A 27402-nucleotide genomic window follows, 5' to 3' on the forward strand; every position below is an offset into this window, starting at 1 on the left:
ACTTTACAGATTCAATCCTTGTTACCAACCCTTACTACTCTTTATAGAGATACTAGCACTCTAATCCACTGGAATCTGTTCATGGGAACTAGGGTGAGTTAAAGTCAATATGAGATAAAGAGATTGTATATCTGAATGGCCATGCCCTCACCAAAACCATGCTAGGGAAATTCCATGTTCTGATTCCTTTCCTTTAGAACTAACAATGGCAGGATACCAGCTCTGGTCACCATGGACCCCGCTGGATGAGAGCTTCCAATGGCTGCGGCACACAACACCTACACCTTCTTCCAAGCACCCCTTTAGGGCCTCCCCCTGCTTCCCACACACCCCTTCTGACATTGAAGTGCAGCTGTGCTTTCAAGAGGTCACTCTAGTCCTAGACAGCCCATTCCTGGAAACTGGGGTGAGTCCCAAGCTACCCTGCCACACATCAGAGCTCCGAACCATGAACAACAAGAAAGGGCTGGTCAGGAAGCCCCAGCCTGTCCGCCTCAGTGGAGTCGATTCGGTCTTTGGCAGGGTCATCACAGCTCAGCCTCCAAAGTGGACTGGAACCTTCAGAGTTTCAGACAAGTCAGCCTTTTGCAAAATCATCAGCCGGGAGCACCAGTGGCCCACTGGACTTAAGGAACCTCAGATTCAGATGACAGTGACCATGTGCAAACAGATGCTGCGCTCTATCCTCTTGCTGTATGCAACGTACAAGAAGTGTACCTTTGCCTTGCAACACTCCAAGTAAAGGGTCCCCACCCGATTCCTGTTCCTCACACCACGTCCTTTGCTATGTGCCTAAAGCTTACAGAAACCCGTCCATGTAGAGGAAACTGACATTGCCCTAGCCATCTTGCTCTTCCACCAAACAGTGACAATTCAGGAGACCCTTTCTTCCCTTCCCCTATAAAAAAGGGCCAGTGACAGAGCAAGGGAGAACAACTTCCATTGTAATGTTGAACAACCGTTTAAAAGAGAGTCAAATTAGCATTGACATGTACATGTGATAAAGAACCATTAAACAAACCATATAAACAAGCCTAGTGTGAACTCACTTAAACACCTAAGACCACAATGAACTGGAAAAGAAAGGGGTGTCAAGGAAGGAGATACCGATTTCTATATACCTGAGGATGAAGGGGTCAAAAATCTATATGTGGGTCAAGGATTAATTTTTTTTTTTCCATCGTTTTCTAGAGAGAGAGGAAGGGTGGGAGGGAGAGAAACAATGATGCAAGAGAGAAGTGTTGACTGGTTGCCTCCTGTAGGTGCCTGGACAGGGTATCTTATTATATGCCCAGGCCAGGGACTGAACCCATAACCCAGGCACATGCCCTGACCAGGAATTGAACCCATGACCTTTAAGTTATGGGAGATGCTCCAACCAACTGAGCCACATGGGCTAGGGAAAGGATTAATTTAAAAAAAAAACACACAAAAAACCCCACTACCAAAACAACAGCAACAACAAAAACCAGCCAACATCCTAATACCACTGGTGAATATAGAAATGGATAGAAATATTAACAAATATTAAAAAATATTTATAGCCTGACAAAAACGAACTTGGTAGCAGCACTGAAACTAGGCTTTCTGGCAGAAGACATGAGACTTCCCATTTTAGCTTAAGTATATTTCTAATGTTCTCCTTTTCTAGTAAACTATAAGTAATTTTGTGCATAGTTGTAACTAGATTATAGGTATAACTCAAGATAATAAGGAAATAAAATAAACATACATATACAAAATCAATATGAGTTTGATGGTGCCTTTCCCTCTTTGTCTTGTATCTATAGGACAATCAAAATATTTTTTTAAAGCAGCCCAAATATTCCCTTTTACTTTCTTTGAGCACTGACAAGAAATTTCATCATTCATCCAAAAAGAACACAAAGATCTTCTCATCTCAAAGAAGGATGGTGCTTAAAATAAGAGACATACCATTCTAGTTGGTAGAAATGTTGGCACCAGTCTTCATTATTTCTCTGCTGAAAATCCAGTTCAATTTCATGTAATCCTTGACTAATGAAGGAAATCCAGAAAGAGGGAAAAAAGAAGCTGAAGCATGACTTAGAATATTTTATTTGTAAAACTGGTATAAATGTCAATTCTAAAATAAATTCAAAACTAGCCTCCAAAGCCCAGAATCATGACTACTCTGCAGCAGAGCACTGTCATGTTTTCCCAAACTGGTAAGTAATGCAACACTGGAATTCTGAGCCAGGGTCTTTGATGATGTGACGATCTATGAAATTCACAATTAAGTTGATTCAATAAAGCCACCACTGTAAGGACAAAATAGGATGCTTCCAGTAAGAAAGGCAGACAGCAGATTTCAAACCCCGAACACAAAATGGTAAGAGGCCGGCAGAGAGAAGAAGGGAGCATCAGTCTCTCTGTGCTCTAGTCAGAGTCATCATCACTCTCATCACTATCTTCCTCCTTTTCTCCATCGCTTGCTTCATCTTCTTCACCACGCTAGGGGGCAAAGGATAATTAAATAGTTTAGGTGATGTGGGTGACTCTGTGAATTAGAACACTGCTCCCACAGGATTTAAAACCATACTGTATCATTATTAAAACAAACAACAGATTTTAAACCATTAATTTGAAAAATGAGTCAGAGACTCCTTCATTTTTATAGCGTGACCTCTAAGCCAAGACCATGGAGCGAGGCCATTTGATACTGATTTATGCCATTCTGCAAAAACCAAATTTGCATAATTTAAAAATACGCTATGGCCCTCCCGCTCTACTGTATGTATGTAACATAGGAACATAGTGGGAATTTAATCTAGAATGAAATGTTTATTAAATTAAAAATTCTAGTGTATCTCAACAGGAATCCAGCGTCAATTCTCTCTCATCTGCAACTCTAATCTGAGAGGGTGGTTGGGGGAAAGTACCAAACTAATAGGATATTATCTGCCTCAGTTTTTTTATTAAATGAGAAAAAGGTAGAGGTATACTATACAAACAGAGGACCATGTGATAAAAGAATCTTTCTTAGTAGATGATCTTTCTGCAGTAGATCTCAAACTGCACTACGGAGTGGCTCCACAGCAGGGGCGCATAAATCTGAGCTTCTTGGTGTCTGTAACTCAGCTGACTTGTACCAAAAATCTTATGAACATATACAACTTGCTTTACCTTTCTTTAAAGTTTCAAAACTATCTGTAGTAGCCCAGAAAAGAGTAAGGACCCCTATCTTAATTTAGTCCTCAGTAGTGGCAGCTCTTGATTCTGTGCTTTCACCAATGCATTCACATTTCTAGTTTATATAGTAAACCAATGTTTAAAGGGTTTAGCTCATTTTTCTCAATACCCAGAGAAAATTCTGACCTCTTCTCCCCTCTAAAATGATTTTAGACATGAATTTAGGGAAAATATGTTATAATGGAAAGGAATTTTCAACTCTGTAACACATGTCACAACTTGAGATACTTGAGAGTGAATTTAATAGTGTGGTTTTTTTTCCCTGGCCCTCACAGAACTCATATACACACAGAAGCTTTTTTGGAGGGAATGCAGATAGGTATATAAGTCTTTGATTATAAACAGAAGCAAGGAAACTTCTGAGCTGTTTATCAACTCAGAATAATTAAGAAAATGCAACAGCAATGCCACACTCTGGTGCCTTATATAGAAATACCTCCATTGCTTTGTTCTCGGAGGCTTGAGATGATGTGTCGTCCTCACTCTCATCTGCTATGCTTTCCTGAGAATTCTGGGATATGATCTCTTCACCCTAAATGTGGATGGGCCAAGACAAATGGTGGGGTTAAAGCGATCACATTTGGTGTCTCCAGGGGAAAAATGCTTAGTTTACAGGCAATACAAAGAAAGCAAACAGAGCCCCACACAGGCACTGAACTGTGATCTATCATCTATACCAGTGATAATCAACCCAAGGTGTCTAGGATGAATGCGGCTCTGATACAATATACAGTTTCTACAAAAAGTCCACCTTTGGAGTCTAACATCATATAGATTTTTACAAAGTCAGACTCTTTCAGTTAATGTTAAATATAGTTCTAAAATTTCCCAAATACCTTAAGGTATATGAACACCAATACACCAACCATGAATGGCCATGCAGAGGCTGAAGGACAGTACACTGAAGTGGTTTAAGAACATCGACTATGGAACAGGACTGCCTGGACTCAAATTCTGGCTCCACTCACTTATTGATGAATAACTTTGGGTAAGTTACTTGACCTCTCTGAACTTCAATTTTCTCATGGAAACCATAGTATCTACTTCATAAGATTGATATGAAGAAAGGAAGCTAATTCTCCGGAATGCCTTTTCTTTTTCATATATAAAGTTATAAAACTCAGATATCGTAAGCAAGAATAAGAAGTAGCACTTGGACCCTACTTGAAAAATGATATAACTCCAGCCCTGACTGGTGTGACTCAGTGGACTGGGCGTTGTCCTGCAAACTGAAAGGTCTCCGGTTCTCCAGTTCGATCTCTGGTTAAGGCACATGGCCTAGGTTGCAGGCCAGGTCCCTGGCTGGGGGAGTGCAAGAGGCAACCAATCGATGTGATCTACGTTTCTCTTGCACACCAATGTTTCTCTCCCTCTTTCTCCCTCCCTTTCCTATCTCTAAAAATAAATAAAAATAAAATCTTTTTAAAAAATGCTACAACTCCAAAATAGTACTATAAGCAACATGAGATCTCAGTCAGACAACGGAAAGGACTTATAAATGCTCACTTATTAAAATTAGCCAGAGAATAACTTCAGGAATGAGACTGGTTTAGGAAAAAAACCCAGTATTTAAAAAAAAATTTGTCCATATACAAAAATGTTATTATGGATCCACCCTCAGGAGGACTTAAAGGTGCCTCTCTGGCTGAGGAGAGAGGTTTTATGGATCTGGCTTCTCTATGTGGGGAGGCTTTTTTGTTTGTATCTGTAGCACATTTTGGTGTCTTTGCTGGCTGGTATGAGGGGTGCAGCTTGTGACCAAGGCCCATAAGCAATGTACCCCAATTTAAAGAACTAAGCAGCCTAGATTTATGAGAAAAGCAGTCTTATTGACAGGCAGGGCTCAGGTGACCCCCCTTACACACTTCCAATGCACTCACAAAGAAAAGGAGTAGGAGATTATCCCTGGAAGGGCCCCAGACTTACCTGTAAGTCCCGGTTTTTGAGATTGCCCAGCCAGAAAGCCTCCCTGCAATTGTTGAAGATAAGCATGGCTTTCACTCTGCAAACTAACAGCTCCAAGGATTTTTTGAGCAAAGGCACATGTTTGGTGAGTTTCATGTCCTGGTGAATCTAAATGGAAACAAATGCACCTAACTCATTTGGGTTTCTTTCCATACTTTTACATTTCCTATGTAGAAACTTTGCATTTCTGACCTCCTAAACACTGTGTAAGAGAATAAGCCCTGCCAGTATAGGCCAAAGACATGTTCCATCAAATAGCAGTAGTTTGGCAGGGTACTACAAAGAGAATGGCAGCTGTCCTTCAAGCTAGGAGAGCCTAGACTACATACCACCAACACCTTTATATTGCTATTCATAACCACTTATTGACCAATTATCAATGAATTTACCTAAAATGTTCTTGAACATGTATTACACTGATATTAAACAACAGAGAATAGCCTCATTTAGCTAAGAGATACCTTAAAATCCCACTGTTCAGTACCTTCTAAAGTTAGAACCAGGGGAAGAAGTGACTAACAGGGACTGGATCAAAAAATCACTTGGTTTGCCAGTGACTGCAGAGCTCTATGGTTCTGTGCTCCTTCAAACAAAGTGACAATGGTTCAACTGTAGGCTGAAAGTGGAAAAGTCCTTTAATGCTAAAATGTTCTCACAAGAGATGTGTTCCTTGACAAGTAGTACAAGCACAAAAGGCTACTTTTAGAACCACCTCTTGTCTCTAGCAGTCGTCACTTATATAATATTCCTCCTACCTCACGTATTTTGTAGCAGTAATACATCCACAAACATTCCATATCTCTCACCAAAGAAGGAAACAGGCCTATGGAGTTGGAGTCAAATTGCAGGTGTAGAAACTCCTCTCTAGATGATTGCCTGATCTTAACCAGCACCTAAGGATTTGACCACTTTGAATAAACTGCCTTTGGACAGAAACAGTGCCAGAAATAAAGGCTCTTCTAGACAGGTAAAAAAAGAAGAAACTGAAACCTGTGCATCTTTCAACTGTAACTTTTGATGAAGCCAACAAGCATGCTGGTAATGTGACCTGCTGTCCCTCTTACCTTGGAATGTCCACACAGGTGATGAAGCAGCCTCGTGTTCAACTGGAAGGTTTCCAGTAAGCTCAAAACATCTCCCTATAACGAACAAAATTCATAAATGCCATTTTAAATACTCCCATTTCTCTTTCGATGCAAGATATCCTTGCAACCAAGGGCTCAAAAGAGAGTAAACCCTGCAGGTTCCAGCTGTATATCAATAACCATCTTAATTTGGCCATAAACAGCAGTACTGTCTAGCTGTCTCTCCTCTCTCTTTCTAGGTTATGAGAGACTAACCTAGTACTATGAATGTATTTTGCCAAGTTCAACTATACGTAGGAGATCATCTGTTTCAATCCTGATTTCACTACTCTAGCTCTGAATCCCACTTGGCTTAAAAAACAAAAACAAAAAACACCCCTCCATTATAAGAGCAAAGACCTTATAAAACAAGTGAGTTCTTTTTATTTTTTAAAGATTTTATTTATTTTTAGAAAGAGAGGAAGGGAGGAAGACATTGGTACGTGAAAGAAACAGCCATCAGTTGCCTTTCACGTGTCCCCAGTCAGGGACTTGGCCTACAGCCCAGGCATGTGCCCTGACTGGGAATTGAACGAGTGACCTTTTGGTTCGTGGGACAGCACGGCACCCAATCCACTGAGTCACTCCAGTCAGGGCTACAAGTGAGTTGTTTTTTATTTTTATTTTTTAATTATTCCTGAAGGTAGACCCAGAGAAGCATAAAAGAATAAGCAAACAACACAATGATACATGAGCGCCTGGGAGTACAGCAACACAATAAAATCAAGCTAAAAGGAACAACCACTCCCAGACCTGGAGGAGGAAGTAGGAAGGTGGGTTTTAATCAGAGTGGGTCTGAATTCAGCCTGCTCTGGAATATCCAGTCTAAATGGGCATCTCTGGTGATAGCTGAAGTGAATCAAAGGTTCCCAAGTAGAACTATGCCCCAGGAGTTACCATGGACATATATTCTGAAAGAAACCTGCACAGAGCTGGTTTTTGCTCTCTGCTTTCAGTTCTTACCCGGTGTTTTCTAAAACTGAAGTCTAGGAGCGGCATACACTGCTTCAGAAATACTTCCACAAAGAGACGCCCGTACTGAAGAAAATAAAAGAAACACCGGTGATGACCTCTAGCTGAGGCCTTTCACCCGAAAGGCCCCTGCTGACACCGCATAACATCATCTAGTCCAGGGTTTTATTTTCTTAAAAAATAAATTGGGAGGGGCCCAAAAGATTAATTTGGAGAATGTAGCTTAATGTAAAACTAAATGGGCCTGCTTAATACCAAGCCCAGAATTAGGGAGACTTATCTACCCAAGACACAGCCTGTGGGCAGGGGCCTTGTTCAGCTTAAGAATGAAGGCACAAAAGAACAGAGGGGAACCCCAGCTCCTTGAGGGCAACTTGCTCCCAAGAAGAAAAAATTGGGTGGAGCTGAGAAAGCACATGCCCAGCTGACAAATTTATCAATCGGATAAATCTCTCCCCCTACTCACCCATTTCCCACCCTGGCAACATCAGGGTGGAGTGAGCAAAAAGGGAGAGGCTGGGAATAAGAATGGGGTGACATCCACTTGGAAGGAACACTCAGGATGGGGAAGAAGCATTCTCCCCATAACATTCACTGGCTCTTAGCTCACTGGGTGTACCATCAAATCTAGGGCTAATCGAGGCTATTCACATGGGAGAGGAGTTTAGCTGTTATGAGGATATCAGCTCTCACATTCATGAAGCCACCCATGGGCTTTAAAAAGAGGAATCATGTTCTCCTCCTTCCTCCTTGTTGCCTGGGAAGGAATGGAAGGGAATGACTATTGTTCCTAAAGCCAGCTGTCCCAAAGCCACTCCTCCTAGTTCTATGACTTGAACCAGAAGTTTTCAAACTCACAGGAAAATTAATTTCTCTAGTTATCCAACTAGTATAAGAAAATATATCCACTATCTTTTCTAAACTACCATCTGTTAGCACAGATTATGGAGACTCTGGCTTGGGAGCAAAGTACTAAGCAATTCTTCCCAGCTGAGGAGCTCTCTATAGAGACCCTCAGGAAGAATACCAGAGAGGGCCCAGTCAGTCTCACCTTCAAACATACATGGAGAACAGGTCGACTATCAAACACCTGGGGAGATGAAAGGCAAGAAACCAAAGCTGAGGTCTGCTCCATTGAGCACCTCAGCCTCTTTCTCATTGTGCAAAGCACAGCTCTGAATGTTGTATTCTAAAATGAAGAAGGCCTGTCAACAGTTAAATTAATCACAAGATAGAATAAAGCAATTACCATAATTAAAATTCAAGGAAAGGAAGAGTGGAGTAAAAAGGAACAAGAAATTGATTCCACCCGGGGATGTTAAGAGGAGGGCATTGCAGTGATCCAAACCCTTGTTCTAAAGCCTTAAGGAAGAGTGGGTGAGAGGTGGAAAGGAGAATATGACACACCTAGCTGGAGAAATAGCTTGAGCAAAATCATGGAGTGGGTGAGAGCAGAGTGTGTTAAGAGATAAAGAAGGCATTCATGGTTGGAAGAGGGAGATAGTGGGGTATGTGCCAGATCAAAGAGGACCCAAAGTAAGGTGAGAGAGTGGGGGAATGACATGTGGACACATTAAAAAGCACATATTGTGGCACAGATGATAAGGAAGGGAGAGAAGGAAAAAGACACTGCCTGGGGAGACAAGGGGTTATCCAGGATAGGTAGGGGCACAAGGGGAGAAGACAGAGGGGAGGTCCCCAAGGAAGGATGGGGAGAGGAGCAGGGAGAGGCCATGCTGGAAACCAGGACCCTTGCTGGTTTCTGCAGTCCTCCAGTGAGATGGGCCAAGGAATCTCCATACTCACCTTTATCAGGTTGATAAGGATACTGAAGTCTCGGACAGCCATGTTCCAGTAGAGGAGCTTCTCTTCATGAACCTGAGAAAGCCAAATATACAGGCACCTCTGAATCACAATCAAATATGTCTCCATCTGTATTACTACTAGTACAGGATTCTTGAATTATACGATTCATAGACTTAAGCCAACTATCCTCTTAAAAAGATGTGGCAACTACTGCACCCCTAAGATGGTTCTAAGGCCTGTGTATAAATAATAACACCAGGGTACCTTATAGAGATTTTTTAATAAGCTGACTCCTTTTCAATAATTTCCATGCGGAAAAAAGCATCTGAAATATACCTATTGGCCATTAGCTCCCTGTGGTTTCCCTGATTTCCTGTGTTAGCCTATGCTCTTAGCAGTTCTTGCTTAGTTCTGGTTAGCAGGCCACCAAGGCCCAGGAACACTGCATCGCAAACAGTCTTGCTCACCTCATGGCAGCTCACAAGCAGCACAGTGCTGGGCATGCGAAGCTGCAACTAAAGACATTTTTTCCCCTCCAGAGCTACGGCCTATGGAGCAGTCTAAGCTTTTCCCTGCACAATAACCAGGGAAAACAGCCCAATTCTTACCTACAACTAGAAGGAAAGAAAATTAAGCCAGGAGATGTCTGAAAAGAATCCTAGGTCTCAGTAATCAAAGGAAATAGCTTAGGAGAAACCCTGGACCCAAGGAAGTACAGCAGATCCTTGAATAACGTCATTTTGTTCAAAGTTGTTTTGTTGTAACAATGAGGAAAAATAAATCGGTTCACAGCTGGGGACACTTCCTGTGTGGAGTTTGCATGTTTTCCCCATGTCTGAGTAGGTTTTTCCAGGTACTCCAGTTTCCTTCCACATCCCAAAGATGTGCACACTAGCTTAATTGTTGTGTCTAAAGTTCTAGTCTGAGCGAGTGTGGATATGTGTATGTGTGTGTGTGCGTGCGCCCTGAAATGGAAGGGCATTCTGTTCAGGGTAGGCTCCCTCCTTGTATCCTGAGCTGCCAAGATAGACTCTGGCTATCCTGACTCTGAACTTATATAAGCGGGCTGGAAAATAATTATCTTACTTGCTTTTATAATCTTTCTTAAATATATGTATAGCTCTCATTTATTTCAATGTTTAATATTAGAAGTGTTTTGGGTTTTGTTTTTTGTTTTTAAAGAGAATATTATTTTTTTAATTGATTATTTTAGGGAGAGAGAGAAACAATTTGCTGTTCCACCAATTCATGGCATTCATTGGTTGATTCTTTTTAATTTTTTTAGATTTTATTTATTTTTAGAGAGAGGGGAAGGGAGAGAAAAAGAGAGGGAGAGAAACATCAATGTGTGGTTGCCACTCGCATACACCCAATTAGGGACCTGGCCTGCAACCCAGGCATGTGCCCCGAACTGGGAATCAAACCAGCAACCGTTCAGTTTGCAGGCTGGCACTCAATCCACTGAACCACACCCGCCGGGGATCATTGGTTGATTCTTCTATGTGTCCTGACTGGGGATTGAACCTGCAATCTTGGTGTATTGGGACGACACTATAACGAACTGAGTTACCTCGCCAGGGCCTGTTTTGGGTCTTTAGAAGTTTGGTAATGTTTTTGTGACTAGGAATATGATATAGAAACTAACTCTTGCTTATATCAATTAGCCTATGGTTAAATTGGTTTAATTACACAAAGTTTTGCTGAAGGGTACAGTTTCCAAGAACCTATCAATGGTATTTAGGACTTACTATAATCCAAAGTCTATTTATTGGGGTGGGAGTATTTGACTCACCTGCTCAGAGTCTGCTGCTGTGCCAGCCTGAAGACCTTTGACTGTCTTCTCTAGTTCAGCCATCATCACACGGAAAAAAATGACAAAGGTGTGCCTAGAAAAGGGGAAGGGCACGTATGCCCACAAAATAATGCACTGGTCAGAAAGAACTTCCTGAGAAAAGGCCAAGGAACAAAAAGTCATTTCCTTCTCTACCTCTCTCAATGTCCTTTCATTGGGGTGCACTGTAAGAGGATGAAGTAGTGATAAGAATTTAGAAATGAGTCCAAGAAGATAGCCTGTGAAACAATGGAATTAACTTTATGAAGGGAGCTAGTGTGGTGGTATGGAAACAGTGGTGAAGTAGTGATAAAAAGATCTGACTTTAGGTTCCTATATTTTATGCCCTTTATAAGGTTGAGCAAGTTCCCCCTCTAACCTTTATTTTCCTTATAAGTAAAATAGGGTTAATGATGTCTACACCTCACAAAATCCTCAAAAGGATCAAGTGAGATATAGAATGTGCTTTATAAATTGTAAATACTATAGGAATTTAAAATAACCGTTAATATTATAAGACACAAAACCCATTGAGACATACATGACTAGACTTAACAATCATTTTATCCTTTTAAAGGTGGTTAAAATAATCTCATGTTTTGAAAGTACTGATAGAAGTTTAGTGACTAAAGACTCATTGCCTTTTAAGAGTGTAAAGACCAAAAATTCATTCCTCATTAGGTCCTTGCATATAGTCTGGCTGAGAGCCCCTTGGAAAGAATGCATAGGAGACATTCCATGTGTTAAGTGAGTGACTCTATCTGAATCAGATGAAGAGTAAGGTAGTTAGTCGGCAACTACATATATTGGATGGTGTAATTCTAACCTAGGGAAAGAACCAGAGGAGAGAACTCCCTTACCTGGTCAGTGTAGGGAATGTGGAAGAAGATGCATCTTTAGAAGAGTTGATCAGTTCTGGGACACCAACACCAGCAATCTCCTCTATGGCCTTCAGAACACTGTCTGTGTGCTCCAGGTAGATGCTGCATTGAGAGTCACAAGAGTATGAACACATGTTACAGGATTCCTAAATCAAGACGTCTTTCTTAAGATATTACCAGATATTAAGCTTTAAAACAACTACTGACATTAAAATTTTTTTAAAATAAAGATTCCAGCTGTATGACAGGAGGCAAGAAAATGTCTGAATTAGAAATACATTTAGACACCTTGGAAGTGATTAATGTGTCTTGGATATGGTAGGCAATAAATAAATATCTGATTCGCTGGTATAGAAGGCAATATACAACCACAGACTCCTCCTCTTCGATTCAATAAGAAACTAGCTGACCATGGAAAACAGAACCAGAGGATCTTATACCTTTTCTAAATTTTTTTAATTTCAATGTATTTTATTGCTTCCAAGTTCTCCATAACCAAGGTAATATCTTAGTCTTTAACCAGGTGAGGGATCCCAAGAGTGGCAAAATAGAGACTATTTGGCTCATGGAAAGAAAGGGAGCACCACACCTCAACAAAACATGGAGCTGGTCATTAGGGATGCTACTCTTCTCTTTCTCCCCACTTGGCCACACCCGACACAGGAAATGTCTGGCCAGGGAAGCTGTTGAAGACACAAGACAAAGTTATCTCATGTGTGGAAAATAGACCTCACTCTGTTTTTCAAGCTTTTGGAGATGATTATTGATCAAAAAATTATTCTTTTCTATTTACTATAAAGTTCCTGGTCTAACAGACAATTTGCAAAAAGCTGTCATAGGTTCCTGTCACACTGGCCCTTCTATCAGAAAAAAAAAACAAACCCCATCTGTGTAAGACCCAAAATGTTCCACCATCTCACCCCATCTTGAGATACAAACAGAGAAAGAGAATGCTACTAGGCAGTGGGAAAGCTAATCTTGTTCCTCCTGGGTAGGCCAATAAGCAGTAGCCACCTCACAGATTTAAATCAAACCCTCTCTTTTTAACCAACAGGGAATAACAAAGGATTGTTTTGCGTTTTTTTCTTGCTTTCTGTCTGCATTGCCAATTAATATGTATAATCAGTGAGTGGCAGTCCAAATGCTATGAAAAAAGGCAGTTAAAAGAAAAAATGATGGGGCCAGGTCTTTCTTTACACTTAATCTTGATTTCTCCCTTTTCTCCCATTTTATGAACCTATGGGTTATGTCCCTTTTTGTCAAATGTCTCACATAATTTAAAAAAATAAAATAAAGAAAGGACAGAAATAAATGGAAGCCAAACAAAATTATCTAGCCAACTGAACTAACCATATTCAGACTAAGCAATGTCACCAGAGATCAGTCATAGCTCCTTCTGGGGAAATGTCCTTCTTTTATAGCAAGAGGGCACATCCACAGTTTATGGAGGGACTAACATGTAAAACATTCAAAGTCCTAGGAAGCCCCAAGTTTACAAGCTTGAGTTAATAATATTATGAAGAAAAAAAATGGATCTCAGTCCATCACCAATTTTTCCTCTGTTCTGAGTAGGAGCTGTAGATTTCTCCAAAATGACCATCAAAAGTCTGATGAGATAAATTGCAGATTGGAAAGTGGGAATGCTGTGATGGAAATTCTGCAAGTAATGGAAACTCTGGCTGTAAGGAGACAAGACAAAAAAGCATCACAAGTGTTATTTAAATCCATGAGTTGTCCAAGTCCACTTAAGTGTTTGATGGTTAAACAGAATCCTCATTTTCATGTGCTTTAGTAGCAACCTTCTTTCAAGAACTTGAGAACTATAACTCTGCATGGAGAAAGCCAGGGCAGTACAGAGTCCAGTGGGTGGAATGCTGGCCTTGAAGGAGTCATCATGTATTCCAAGATTCCCAAGTACTAGTCTAGACCATGCTTCTATGTGCAACCCTAGATCAGTGATTTGCTCTTTAAGGCCCTCAGCAACACATTTAAAAAATGTTTAAATTCTGGGTTCATAGTGACAAGGTAAGAGGAAATTATAAAGCAGAGCTTTTATTTTTTTAAAGAAAATTTTCCTTTTATTTATTTTTTAATTTTTATAAGATTTTTATTTATTTATTCTTAGAAAGAGGGGAAAGGAGAGAGAAAGGGAGAGAAACATCGATTGATTGCCTCTTGCACTTGCCCTGATCAGGGACCAGGCTCACAACCCAGGCATGTGCCCTGAATGGAAACTGAACTGGCAACCTCTCGCTCTGCAGGATGACACCCAACCAACTAAGTCACACAGGTCAGGGCTAAAGCAGAGCTTTTAATAAATATACCATATATGGTCACTTTCAATACACTGAAATAATGGGAAAGAGGAGTCACAATTAAGCAAAAACTGTAATTTAAATAAAACTAGTCAATTCCTGATTGATTGAGGGAAAGGAGGTAAAACAAATTTAAAAGTACTGTATTTACAAAAAAATAGCCCTCACTGGTAAGGCTCAGTGCATTGGGTGCCATCCTGCAAACATAAAGATTTCAGTTTGATTCCCAGTCAGAGCACATGCCTGGGTTGTGGGCTGGGTCCCTGGTAGGGGGTGTGTGAGAGGCAACCCATCAATGTTTCTCTCCCTCGCTTTTTCTGTCTAAGAAAGAGGAAGGGAGGAAGGGAGGAAAGAAGAAAAGGAGGAAGGGAGGAAGGGAGGGAGGGAGGGAGGGAGGGAGAGAGGGAAGTCAGTCCTGCCTTAAAGGCAGAGATGACAAGCACTGACTGCAGACCCAGTGATAGCCTAGCCAGGGGTGTCCAACTGTGGCCTGTGGACCACATATAGCCTAGGATGGCTATGAATGTGGCCCAATGCAAAATCATAAATTTACTTAAAACATTATGAGATTTTTTTTTTTTGTGATTATGTGTTGTAGTATATTTAATGTGTGGCTGAAGATAACTCTTCTTCCAGTGTGGCACAGAGACACCAAAAGGTTGGGCACCCTGCTATGCTATCAGGAGAGGTGAAGTAGGGTAGCAGGCTGGGAGCCTTGCCCCTTTGATCTCAGCTCCCTCCCCTACCGCCCAGTCCTCAACCTTAGTTCCTTTTTTGCCAAGACTGGGGACAGGATGCAGGCAGTCAGTGATAACTAGCTGCTACCTAACTACCCAACCCTATTGGGAGACTCAAGATAATCAAAAGTTGACTGTAGATGGTCAGTACGGTCATTATCATTACTTGAAAAGGCAAACTTTACATAATGAAAGATGCATGAAGAATTAGAATACTTGTTTAATGGTTTCTATGCTTCAGGAGTTATCTGAGTACAAAAGAAAGCTCATATAACTAAAAAAAAAAATTAGCTAAAAATATCAATTTCCCTCACAACTACCGAGACACCCCAAGTTATTTCCAAGAAATCTTGTTCCTAGGAGTTTCTTGGGAAACTCTCTGGGATATATAGCTGGACTCACCTAAGCAGTTCCTCCAAGGACTGGTCAGGCTCTCTTGGCTTCAGTCGATTTGTAAAGACCTCAAGGGCTGCGTATAGTAAATTCTGATTTTGAGGTTGAAAAAATCCTCTCCTAAGGGAAAATCAAGGTAAGATGGTTTAGTTTAGTTTCAGGAAGATTGCTTGGACAGCACTTGAGGATCTTGGCCTCTAGTCTGTACCATCAATAAGTCAACAGAGGAAAAAACAGAACTAAAGTATTGAAAGTACTCAAGTGCAAAATCCAGTCACAGCTCTGAGTATCAGGCTAAAAGTTGAAGTGTTTTCCTTAAAGACTTAACAGCCCACCTGCATTTAGTTTCTAGGGAAGTGCTCTCTTCATTCCTTACATTTTAGAGATAAGTCTGTTTTCTTAAAAAAAGAGAATAAAAAAAAGAATTTTGTCAAATTGCTACATGAATGTCTAATCCATAGTAGGTATTCGATAAAGAATTTAACTTCTTCTATATTAATAAATCTTAACTATCTTCTGATTATCTTTCCTTCACTCCCATCCTTTCTAAGCCAAGTCATCACTCTAGGCCAGGCCCTTATCATCACATGCATAGACCATGGTGATATCTTTTGATTGGTCTCTTTGCATTCCTTCCCAATCTCCCTGCACACTTTTGTCAAGGATTTTCCTAAAATACTGCTTTCATTATATCCTGGTGTGATCATAAAACTCCAAAATTGCCTCCCTGGACAATATTCAAATTCTTCTGCCTAACCTTCAATACTCAGCACAATCTCATCTCCTAGATCTGCTCCAGAAAATTTTCCACATCACCAGTGATTGTCTTTCTTCCTTTCCACAAGTTTATTCTGGGCATGAGTCAGGTTCTTTTCTTTTTTTCTTTGGACAGTTTTACTGAGGTAAAATTGACATAAAATAAACTGCATGCATTTAAAATGTTAAATTTGACCAGCTGACTTACATATAAACCCTTGAAGCCATCACCACGATGAAAATAATGAACATATCCTTTACAGCCAAACATTTCCTTATACTCCTTTGTAATCTATCCATTCCTCCCCCCATCCTCTGACCCAATGCTAAGCAGCAACTGATCTGTTTTCTGTCACTACAAGGCTATATGTTTTTTCTAGAATTTCATGTAAATGGAATTAAATACTATATACTCTTATGATCTTGCTTTTTATTCAGTATAATTCTTTTTTACCCATGTTGTTGCATGTAATACTCTACCATATGGACATACCACAATTTATTCATCCATTTACTGTTTGATGAACATGGAATGGAGTTGGTTCCAGTCCGGGGTTATCACAAATAAAGTTTCTATAAACATTCATGCACAAGACTTTGTATAGACATATGCTTTTATTTCTTTTGGATAAATACCTAAGAGTGGAATGGCTGGTTTGTATGGTAGGTGTCTAACTTCTTAAGGTACTAAGAAAGTGGTTTTGAAAGTACATGTATCATTTTATAGTCCCACCAGCAGCCTGTAAGAGTTCCAGTTGCTCCACATCTTTGCCAACATTTGGCAAGGTCAATCTTTTTTAATTTAGTCATGCGATGATTTTTAACTTGCATTTCTTAAATAACGTGTCTATCAAACATCTCTGCATGTGTTTATTTACCATACATATATCTCCTTGATGATGCATCTACTCAAATCTTTTGTTAGGCACTGTTCTTAAGTACTGAGGATACAACAATGACTTGTCTGTGCCCTCACAGAACTCACAGTCTAGGAGGGGAAACGAATGAACAAGTAATTATAATAACATGTAATAAGTCTTATCGTAAGAGGATACCAGGGTAATAGAAGAGAACTGGGGGTCAGAGAGGTAGGAAGGAGACTTACCTGGCCTTGGGGTCAAAGAAGATGACCCTAAGAAAGTTTAAATCTAGATCTCAAGGATGAGTTGGAAAAGACCCCTGGGGATCAAGGAGGGTGGGGGTCCTGGTAGGATGAGTATGCAGGGATCTTTCCAGGTGAAAAATATATAGGTTGCTGAAATTAATTCAATAGAACTTGAGGGGAGAGTATAAGACAATGAGTGGAATAGCAGGAGTCAGATAATAAAAGGTCTTAGAGACTAGGTAAAAGAATTTGAACTCAAAAAAAATCTAAGGGCAATCTGAAACCACAGTTGGGACAGAATAAGACAGTGTGTGTTGGGAAGATCACTCTGATCGCAGCATAAAGAATGGACCAAGGAAGGGCAACTGGAGGCAGAGAGACCAGCTGTGAAACTAATCTAGGCTGGTGAGAGATGATGGAAGTCTGGAAACAGTGAAGAATGAGATGGCTATTTAGATGCTATTTACAAGATAAAATCAACAGGATTTTGTTATCAGATGTGGGAGAGAGAGAAAAAGCAGACAATAGAGGAATGGACAAAGAATAACTTCTGGTTTCTGGCTCAGACAGCTGGTGGTGTGATTTACCTAGACAGGCAAAGCTAAAGGAAAAATGGTAATAAGGATGATACACTTGGTTTTGCATGTGATGAGTCTGGGTTTCCCGACACACCTAAGAGGGTGTTGCATAGGCATTTGGATATAAATGCCTGTAGCTCAGAAGACAAGTTCTAGAACAAATTTAAGCTTGGGTGACACCATCTAGGAAACTTATGAGAACAGAGAGGTCAGGGCCCCAACCCTGAGGAACAAAAGCATTTAAGGAACATTCTACCCTCATTTCTATTTTCATCTATGCTGTGTGCCTTCCAGCCCTTTCCTTTACCTCCCCAAAGGTCATCTACCCTTCAAGGGCCTGGTGACCTCCCATTGCTTCCATGAAGGCGCCCACAAATGCCCCAACTGTGCTGTTTTTTACCACATAATCTGAAATTTACCCAGGACTTGTTTAGTTACAACTTCTTAAGTAACAGTCTTTCCAATGTCATTACAAAAAGCTTGCTCCAGAAAACTCAGCTAAGAGTCAGATAGTCAGATTTGTTATAAGATAGCCAATAGCAAATTATCTAATTTTCAAATGAGTTAATAGTAACTCCCAAGACAAAGAGGGTGCAAGATCAAATGAAATGATGCAGACAAAAACACTCACAAAATAAGCATCATATTTACGTAAGGCTTTTGGAGACTTTTCCCCTTTTTCCTATACCTCAGTTCCTTGGTGACTGTCAAGTAAAAGCAAGTACTATTGGATCATCTCTACTTAATGTACCTTCCACATACTCACCAAGCAAAAAGCCCATGAAAAATCTGCAGTAGCTTCTGATAGCAGGAAGACATTATTTGGTACTCCTGAACTTGCATTCCTGGTCCATCAACTATACTGTTATTCTCAGCAGCTAAGCACTGAAAGGAGAATTGCTTTTAGGACAGTTGCTTCAGCAATTGCCCTTATTTTCCTTCAGTATTTCTTAGCCAAAAATGAACTATCTTGTTAACTTAGTGATGTCTAAGTCTCTATAATAATAAGATAGGCTTCTGACCTGAAAATAGTTGTGAATATTCTCCAGATGGTTACACATTGGGGTCAGCAGTTGAACAATGCAATGAGCAATTTCTTGACCGGATCTCTGCTGGAGATGTGACAATCCAATATTCTGGCTTCCTTTACTCTATAATAAATTCAGAGTTAAAAGTGAAGGAACTGTTGGATAGCTTCTTTGAAATTAGAAGTTCATTAAGGGGTTTAGTTAAACCTATGCCACCAGGTAGGGGTGGATAAACAAATTAGCTGCTTGCCTAAGACTCTATTTTGACAGAGGGATCTTGCTCTGTCATCAAATAACAAAGATATTGGCTTTTGTAGAGTATGACCAGTGTTTGAGAAGTATAGACCCATAATAATGAAATAAAGCTCACACAGAAATAGAATCATTTAGGCTGATAAGTATATAGAGCAATTAATGAGTACAAACAAGAATGAATCAAGTAATTAGATGTGTTTATGTTTAAAAGTTTATACCTAAAATTTTCACTTAAAAAAAAAAATCCTCACCCAAGGATGTTTTTATTGATTTGAGAGAGAGAGAAACACTGATGTGAAAGAGAAACATTGAATGATTGCCTCCCATATGTGCCCCAACAGGGAATCAACCCACAACTTAGGCATGTGCCCTGACCAGGAATTGAACGTGCAACCTTTTTGTGCACAGGACAATGCTCTGACCAATCAACCCACCCAGGCAGGGCTAAAATTTTCACATTTCATTGTGTGAATCATCCAACTGCTTCAGCAGATGCTATGGCCCATTTGTGCTTTATGTACACATTAAAGTTTCTGGCATTCTCTAGACAATTAACTATTACACTGAAGCTTGAGCATGGGCTTAGTTTGGGAGGCTGTTAAAACCCAAGCATGGAATAGGATTCAGGAATGCTTGGGGCATTTGGAAATACATTTCCTGTTTTGGGTGGGCTTATTATTTTCTCTGTTTCACAGTTCCTTTCTAAAGCAAGGTGAGTATGGTCTGGCAATGAGGCTGCCACCAAGTTGCCCAGTGACCCAAACACAATGCCACAGAAAGTGCCAAATTACTCACTAATAAGACCTCCATGTTCCAAACCCATTAAGGCCAGGGCCTGTGCTTCTGCCTATACTAACCTTGAGGAAGGGAATTCTCCTGGCAACAGAAGGGGTCAGCACATTCTTTACTTTATGGGAGAGATCTTCCAGCAAGAAAAGTAGCTCAGGAGGCTGAAGCTGCACAACTTCTGTGGCCTGTCACAGGAATAAGAAAAGAGTAATTCCAAGCATGTCCTAGCCATCTATTTTGGGAAAGCGCATTTTATGTTAGTCTTCCAAAAGGGTGAAGAATCAGACCACTACCAAAAGGGGGGGGAAATTTCCCCCACCTCAAATAAATGACTGTTATACTATGTCAATAAGTCAAACAAAATTTCAAATTATTAAAACAAAATTTAAGTAGGTAGTATAGTTTTAGAAGACATACTTTTTCTCTAGAAATAAATATCTCTGTGTATCCTTCCAGCTGCGGACCCGAGCGACATTTCCTAAGTACCTTGAGATAAAAAACGACTACTTCAAGAGAATTTCATTTTTCTTTGTTCATTAAAAAATCCTTTCATATTTTCTTTCCTCTAATGTTTTGCTGAACAGGATCCCTGTAAATGTATTACACTGCCAGAAGCAGAATGGGTCCCATATAGTATTAGTTCAAACTGTTCAGTCAATATACACTTACGGTGAATCTCCAAATACAAGCTGATGTAGAAAGATAAAAGAACAACAACAGCTCCTATCTCTATTCTGAAGGAGCTTAAATTTTTGTAAAAATACTATGGTAAAAATCCATGGTATTTCTCAATTTTTTAACCTAGCGAACCTCTATTCTGATGAAATCCCGTATCAAAAGTTAGCTTTTCTGTGAAAATGTCCTCTACTTCTAACTTCCTCATAAATACCATTCTCTCCTCAGTTTCATTAGTACTTGGTTCAGACCATCAACATAGCACATACTCCTAGTTATGTCTACTTCTTTTATTAGATTATGAACTATTTGAAGGCAAGCATGCTGTATGTACTACTGAAGTGCCAATGTCTAGATTACTGGCAAATACAAAAAATCTTGATAAGCATCTCATGGATGCTGACTAAATGCCATAAAAAAGTGAAAATAGCATTGACCTCTATAAACTATAACAGAGCTGCTCTACTTAAGTAATCTAAACAGCTCATTGTTAGTAAGATAAGGATCACCTCATTAGCACCATCTTTTATAATGTCTAATACACTATAAAAAACTTACTTTGTAAACACAAAGATGACAAAGACAATTATTCATCATTACTTTCTTTTTTTTTAAATTTTCATTTTTAATTTAGGTTTGTTTTTATTCATCATTACTTTCACAAATAAAGGCTTTGGGAGCCGGAGTCCAACTTCTCTCAATGTCATTGGTGTTCTTTTTGAAATAAAAATGGAGCTGAGGCACTTTCTGAAAGGAGATTAGGTTCTGGGATCTCACTGCTATCACTTACTTCAGTGTGCATTTCAGTATCTAAGATGAACTTGGTCACAAGCCCACAATGCAGAATAGAGAAGACCTCCATGTCCAGCTCTCGGAATAAGAACTGGTAATTCTGTAGTGACACTGTCTTTTCTTCTTTTCCTTTGAACTCCTAGGGAGAAAGTAGCAGCAACCAATAGAATAAATAAGGATTCTATTTAGCCTAATTTTTAATGAAGATTTTTGACATGCAATTATGTATTCACCTTATATAAAAAGTTACGTTTTCATCATATGACAGATTTTCTTTCTTCAAAGTCCCTAAATATTCCTGAGAAAGAGTACCTAATTTAATACTGGGATATAGGTCACACATTGAAATTCTTGGTTGATTTCTACTTACAGATGAACTATTAGACAAGACAAGGCATTATGATGTGTTACAAAAAACTATAAGCTTAGCGGCCAAAAAGATGTGACTGCTCCAATTGACAGTTGCCGTATTGCAGGGGGATTGGTGAAATGGGTGAAAAAGGTGAAAGAAATTAAGAAGTATAAACTGCTAGTTATAAAAATAGTCATGGGGATGTAAATACAGCAAAGGGATATAATCAATACTATTATAATAACTATGCATGGTGTTAAATGGGTACTAGATTTATCAGGGTGATCGTAAGGTACATAAATGTCTAATTATTATTCTGTACACCTGAAACTAATATAATATTATATGTCAACTGTAACTGCAAAATAAATTAATTAAAAAAAAAAGATTTGGTTTCAAGTCCTTGATCAAGCACTTACTAAATGTGTGACCTTGGACAAGTCACTTACACTCTCTGGCTCTTAGTTTTGTCATTTACTAAATATGAATACTAAGCTTGGGTTTTTAGGAGGATTAGAGGATTTATACATAATAAACAATAAACAGTAGTTAAAAAACAGGAATAATTGGGATCCATGTGGTTTAGGCAGTATCACAAACACATGAAACCCACTTGGTGAGTGGTACAGAGTTTTGGGGAAAGGGCAGTACTTTTATTATGTATCAGAAACTGTACAAAGCTTTCCATGTTCTCTCGATTCACCAATAACTTGATAATCTGAGATTGGAAGGGGAAAGAGACTAAAAGGAGTGTATCTACTACTTTTGAAGGCAGAATTACTACAAGAGAAAATTCAAAGTACTGATAGGGATCAAAAAAGAGAGTAAGACATTAAAGAGAATAATCAGAAAAACTGTGTGGCAGAGGTAAGAAGCTGGAGTCTAATATGATCTCTGTTACTGATAGGGATCACTATTAAGGCCTACAAAAGTTTGTTTGCTTCTACTTTCCCTAATTTTTCTCTTTGTAAAATGCAGACAAAAAAGATGCTCCTCTGTTAATCCTATGGACTGTCACACACCTTCATGGATATGCATCATTCCATACCTTTCCCAGATGTCCTCTATTAGATGGTGTAGGGTCACATTCGGAAGCATCCTCCTTTGAAAGCATGTCATGGGAGGGTGTTTTGCTGCCACCTGCTTTTTGTTTCCTTCCTCCTTGTTTCAAAAAGAGAAAAGTGACTCAAGGAATCAATCAGGTTTGCTAAACAGTCTGCTAGATGCTACTTAGAGGCAGAGGAAGTAATTTTATAATCTCAAACTATAGTTCATTTATTTTTTATTTTAATTTAATTAACAAAATTTAATAGTTTCCATTGATTTTTAGAAAGAAAGCAAAGGAGAAAGAGAGAGAAACATTGATTGTTTGCCTCCCTTATGCACCCCAACCAGGGAACCCACAACCTAGCCATGTGCCCTGACAGGGAATTGAACTGGCAACCTTTTAATGCACAGAACACCACTCCAAACCAACCGAGCCACATGGCAAGGGCCAAACTGTAGTTCATTTATAACCATACCATAGAAAGTGTTCAATTATATAATCTCTACAATTACTGATGCCTTGCTGCATATAACCTCTTAGGTCAATTAAATGTGGCTCATATGGAGATTTAAGAACATACCTGTTGCTCCTTGTTTTTTCATTTTTGCTGAAACAACAGTACTGGTTTGAGGTGTTACATCCAAAGTTTCCAAGTCAAAGGTTGAAAGGGGAGGACTACAGTCTGGGGCCACTGAAACAGATAGCAGGTAGAAACTCAATATATATCAACTATATCTCATTATGAGACTGAGAATGCTAATCACCCAACTGTCTAAAAACTAATTTCTGGAACTACCAAGTGGGTGGCTGACTTCCTGTGAGATGCATTCAAGTCATTTGACGTTAACTGTTTTGGCATATGAAAATAGTCAGAAATAACTTATAGGAATATCATATTAATTGATTATGATTAGTTAATATCAAAACATTCTAAATAATGATATAAAATATATAAGCAGATAAGGACTAAAAATAAACTAGCTTACATTTACAATCTAAAGATATTAACAATATTTGGTCACACAACAGTTGGTTTTACACAGTTATTTAGATGAGGGCCTCAAAGAAGCTCCATGTTTTGCCCAGAGGATCAAGCTAGCACTTTAAAAAGACAAGTTTACTTAATGGTCAGAAGGTATTAAGAGCTTTCATCTTTACTCCTGGATCATAACTATGTTCAGGCAGTCAAAGGGCACTGCAAATTTGACCTCAAAGAAGCAAAGTAACTTTACAAGAGCCCAATCAATGTTTTATATTTTCTCAAGGAACAAAAGCTTTTGGAGATAACAATGGGAGGAAAACAGATGCACTCATTGCTATCATTGAGCCTGGCTTAAAATCTAAGTTCTTCATCTCCTCACTGCTGTCCAGCCAGGGCTACCAGGATATTTCTCTTACCTGCCAAGTACTTTTCCAGGATTCTCTGTAGCTCTACAATGTGCTTTAACCTGGTGAGCACTTTCCCCTTCATCTCAGGTGACGTTTGCCGGCAAAAGGCATTTACAACCTGCAAATGTACATATTGTATTTTCATACTTTGAACATTCAGATTTTAATCTTGTTAATCCAGAGTTAAAAAATGCCACTCAGCAGCAGGATCTATGAGTCTAGTTGTAACAAAAAAATAAAAGTATTCTCAGCAAGGTGCTGTAGAGGAAAAAGCCCTGGGCCAATAAAGGAGATCTGATTTTCAATCCTTGTTCTGTTTATTACAAGTTAAATGACAAGGTGAATAGCACAGTGGCTAGAGAGCATACACTTTGGAAAAACAAGTCTTATTCCATTACTTACTAGTTGTAGGACCTTGACCAAATTGTTAACCTTCCTGAGCTTTTATTTCAACTACATAAAATGGGAATGAAGTTGTTGAATGAATAGTGTAAATAAAGAAATCAGCTCAGCATTTGGCATGGTAGAGTGCTTGATAAATTTTAATGACTGAACTCTCTGTACCTGCAATTCCATATGTGTAAAGAGGATAATTCAAGTAAATAAAACATTCTCAGAAACATTATGCATGAGAAAGGAAGTGTGATATAGATGTAAGATGTTATCATCATTTTCATAATTTCACTTTCTTTATATTTCATATTATTGTGCTTTTCATTAAGCACAAATGTGTTCTAAAGGAAGGGGAAAACTCATTCAACTGATCTCACTGATGTGAAACATTAGGTGTATACTTAAGCAAGGATGTATTTCACCGTGGAGAAGATGAAGTTATTCTAGGCAGAAGTAAAAATACTGTGAGAAGGATTAGAGGTGGTAAAGCACAAGAAATATTAAGTGAATTCTAATATTTTCATTTGGCTACACCAGAAAGTATAATAATTAGGGAGAGGCGGGACATAACAGCTAAAGAAGCACACAGGAATTAGTGCACGGTAGAGACTTTTTGGGTAGTCTTGTGGGAAGTAAAAAGAGTTTCCTTTGGAGAGAAACTACAGGTAATAGGTGAAATGTTCTGGTAGCTCTGCTCACCTCTCGGAACCAGTTGAGAGTAAGATATATGAGTGAACACATAAATGAATGTTCTTTATCAGACATGGACTCCAGCCTCTCTCCAGGCTCCAGGTCAGTGAGCAATACAGGACAATCTAAAAGAGAAGAACAGACTTTTGACTTCCTTTGGTTCAAGTCAGCAGAACCTGGAGGCTGCCCCTAGAGCTAGCTCTCCTGCTATGTAAAGGGGAAACAAGGTAAGTTTCTCCTTTAACTTGTATGTGAAGTTCAAGCTTTGGTGAGTCTCGTAATGCTTCCATATTATGCAGCAGTCAACAAATTAAGAATCTTTGTAACAATTATAGGGACAAGGACCAGAAAACAATATGGAACTATGTTCACAACTGATATGTTAACATGTTGGGATTCTGTATGTATTATTTTGTCTTTGGAACTCTATTATTACTGTTATAGCACTCTGAAGTTAGAAAATTCCTCCCTCCCACCATGTGCCCCTTCCCTAAGTTTACCAAAGAAAGGTTACAAAGAGGAAAGGATCCGATAACTTGGTCCTATACCTAACAAACCATCAATCTCCTCCAAGTTTCCATTATGTTGTCTCTCCACACAAAGTCTCAGCAACCGGAAGTAGGGAGCCAGGCACAATGGCGACACCAATCTGGGAAGGAAAATCCATTTCTAGACAACACTTTATAGGCATATTAGTCCACATTCATGGGGAGCCCAACCTTATAATTAAAGGAGTTTTGCCCAAAATAAATGTCTACTTTTAAGAACGTATGACAAGGAGCTTAATGAATGCTCAGCAGATAAATAATGAGCTTAATTGGAGGCAGGTGGAGGTGAGGAGCAGGCATGCCCTTGTGTTAGGAAGGAGAGAGTAGGGATGGCAGAGGTAGACAACCATGTCCATGTCAGGGAAAAACAAAAAGAAATGAAAATAGCTTTACAGAAACCTGCTGGCTTTCATGAGGCAATGCAAATTCCAACCAAAATGTCCAAGAAAAAAGCAAAGACTCTGCCCCATTCGCACTAACCTATCTAAATATCAATTGTCTTGGGAGAAACCTTTTTCAATTAAATTCCCCAGAGATTGCAAGAACTGTGGAATTCCCTGTGAACATTCAAAAACATCAGCAGAGGTTTTAGTAGAGAAAAAGTGTACTGACTTGTGGTCTGATTCCTGTGAAGTCATGCTACCCTCATCTCCTGCAAAGTCCTGAGAAAACAACAGTGGCAGGAGGTTGATGGCAATCCCATCATGACTATTGTATTCTTCTAGTCCGTATAGAGCTTTCACAGGAAATGGATGGTCACTGTAGAGAGAAACCAAAATTTGATGCCCAGTCTCGGGGGTATGCAAGTCTATAGGGGAAACCACTAGAACAAATCAATCTCTGCTATCATAAGGAGGAATTAGAAACAGGAGAAAGAACAAACAGGGAATTTGCAACTTCTGGAGCTGGGAGTGCTGGATTTGGGACAAAAGAAGCTGTGGGAATGGGCTAGATTTGGCTAAGGTCAAGGGCATTCTGATGTCTGTACCAGTTGTTCACATAATTTTTTCACCAGTACAATCAAGTCAATGAATAAACAGTTCTTACCCTTTTGGAACAGCACACAAGTCCACCACAAAGGCATCTTGGAAATCATTAAAGATGGTCTGCCCAACCCATTCCTTCAGGAAAAAAACAAACAAGGATGTGTAGTCCAGGGTGTACTTGCTGTAGAGCCCTAAATAAACTTTTAACCTTTCTAAGTTTCTTCATTTTTCAGAAGGAAATAATAGTAATACATACCTCAATATTATTAAGTAGAAAAGACATTATGTATGAGAAGTACTTAACACTGTGCCTGGCACAAAACAGATGGTGACTATCAACAACATCATCAACATTATCAACATCTCATCTTTACTATTATGTGAAGGAAGCTCAGAGGAGAGGCCTGGGGCAGGGTGAGTCAGGACAGCCTTCCCACTTAGAATATGGGAGAGCTCATAGGATAACCTATTTTTGTAGCACAACAGAGAGAGAGATCGAGTAATGTGTAGTAAAGCACCCCTTATGCTTCATTGTTTCAAGAAAAGCCAGTTGGCCTTACCAGGGCTTTAGGAGCCAGCTTTGCTCCTTGAATCATGTTGGCAAATTCATCATAGTAAAGTACAGACGCCTGAGGAGACTGCTTACTGCAGGAATGAACCAACTGCAACAAGGAGGTCACCTGGAGCCGCCAATGAAAAAGAATGGTTCAGCCCTTGGGTTGTCAATGCTTCCCTAACACCATTCATCCCATTTAGTATAGGGTTTTCCCTTTCCAATTTCATT

At 39.5% G+C, this 27402-nt stretch overlaps 2 protein-coding genes across 5 annotated transcripts in view; one reads left to right on the forward strand and one right to left on the reverse strand.

Moving 5' to 3' along the window:
• The first annotated feature begins 205 nt into the window (after positions 1-205).
• On the forward strand, positions 206-742 carry FANCD2OS (FANCD2 opposite strand). Its single transcript, XM_054595246.1, has one exon. The coding sequence runs from the start codon at positions 206-208 to the stop codon at positions 740-742; it is 537 nt and encodes a 178-aa protein (XP_054451221.1).
• Positions 743-2087: 1345 nt separating this feature from the next.
• Positions 2088-27402, reverse strand: part of FANCD2 (FA complementation group D2) — a 99750-nt gene continuing 74435 nt past the window's right edge. For 3 of the 4 annotated variants that reach the window (XM_054595313.1, XM_054595314.1, XM_054595311.1), the window contains exons 21-44: positions 27179-27298; positions 26680-26753; positions 26245-26391; positions 25633-25733; positions 25094-25209; positions 24011-24119; positions 23193-23303; positions 22613-22725; positions 21211-21351; positions 19814-19930; positions 18696-18824; positions 18440-18558; positions 15244-15354; positions 13338-13468; positions 12379-12472; positions 11769-11891; positions 10870-10963; positions 9078-9149; positions 8323-8361; positions 7263-7337; positions 6240-6314; positions 5137-5283; positions 3647-3742; positions 2088-2472 (exon numbers count right to left, since the gene is read on the reverse strand). In XM_054595313.1, the coding sequence (XP_054451288.1) occupies positions 2398-2472; positions 3647-3742; positions 5137-5283; positions 6240-6314; positions 7263-7337; positions 8323-8361; positions 9078-9149; positions 10870-10963; positions 11769-11891; positions 12379-12472; positions 13338-13468; positions 15244-15354; positions 18440-18558; positions 18696-18824; positions 19814-19930; positions 21211-21351; positions 22613-22725; positions 23193-23303; positions 24011-24119; positions 25094-25209; positions 25633-25733; positions 26245-26391; positions 26680-26753; positions 27179-27298 (2529 nt within the window). In that variant the 3' untranslated portion in view covers positions 2088-2397. The remainder of the gene's footprint in view (positions 2473-3646; positions 3743-5136; positions 5284-6239; positions 6315-7262; positions 7338-8322; positions 8362-9077; positions 9150-10869; positions 10964-11768; positions 11892-12378; positions 12473-13337; positions 13469-15243; positions 15355-18439; positions 18559-18695; positions 18825-19813; positions 19931-21210; positions 21352-22612; positions 22726-23192; positions 23304-24010; positions 24120-25093; positions 25210-25632; positions 25734-26244; positions 26392-26679; positions 26754-27178; positions 27299-27402) is intronic. The other variant, XM_054595315.1, reaches the window with a different exon arrangement.

This window comes from Pteronotus mesoamericanus, unplaced genomic scaffold, assembly GCF_021234165.1.
Source record: "Pteronotus mesoamericanus isolate MK-2021 breed Mesoamerican mustached bat unplaced genomic scaffold, CSHL_Meso_final scaffold_54, whole genome shotgun sequence".
Taxonomy (NCBI): Eukaryota; Metazoa; Chordata; class Mammalia; order Chiroptera; family Mormoopidae; genus Pteronotus; species Pteronotus mesoamericanus.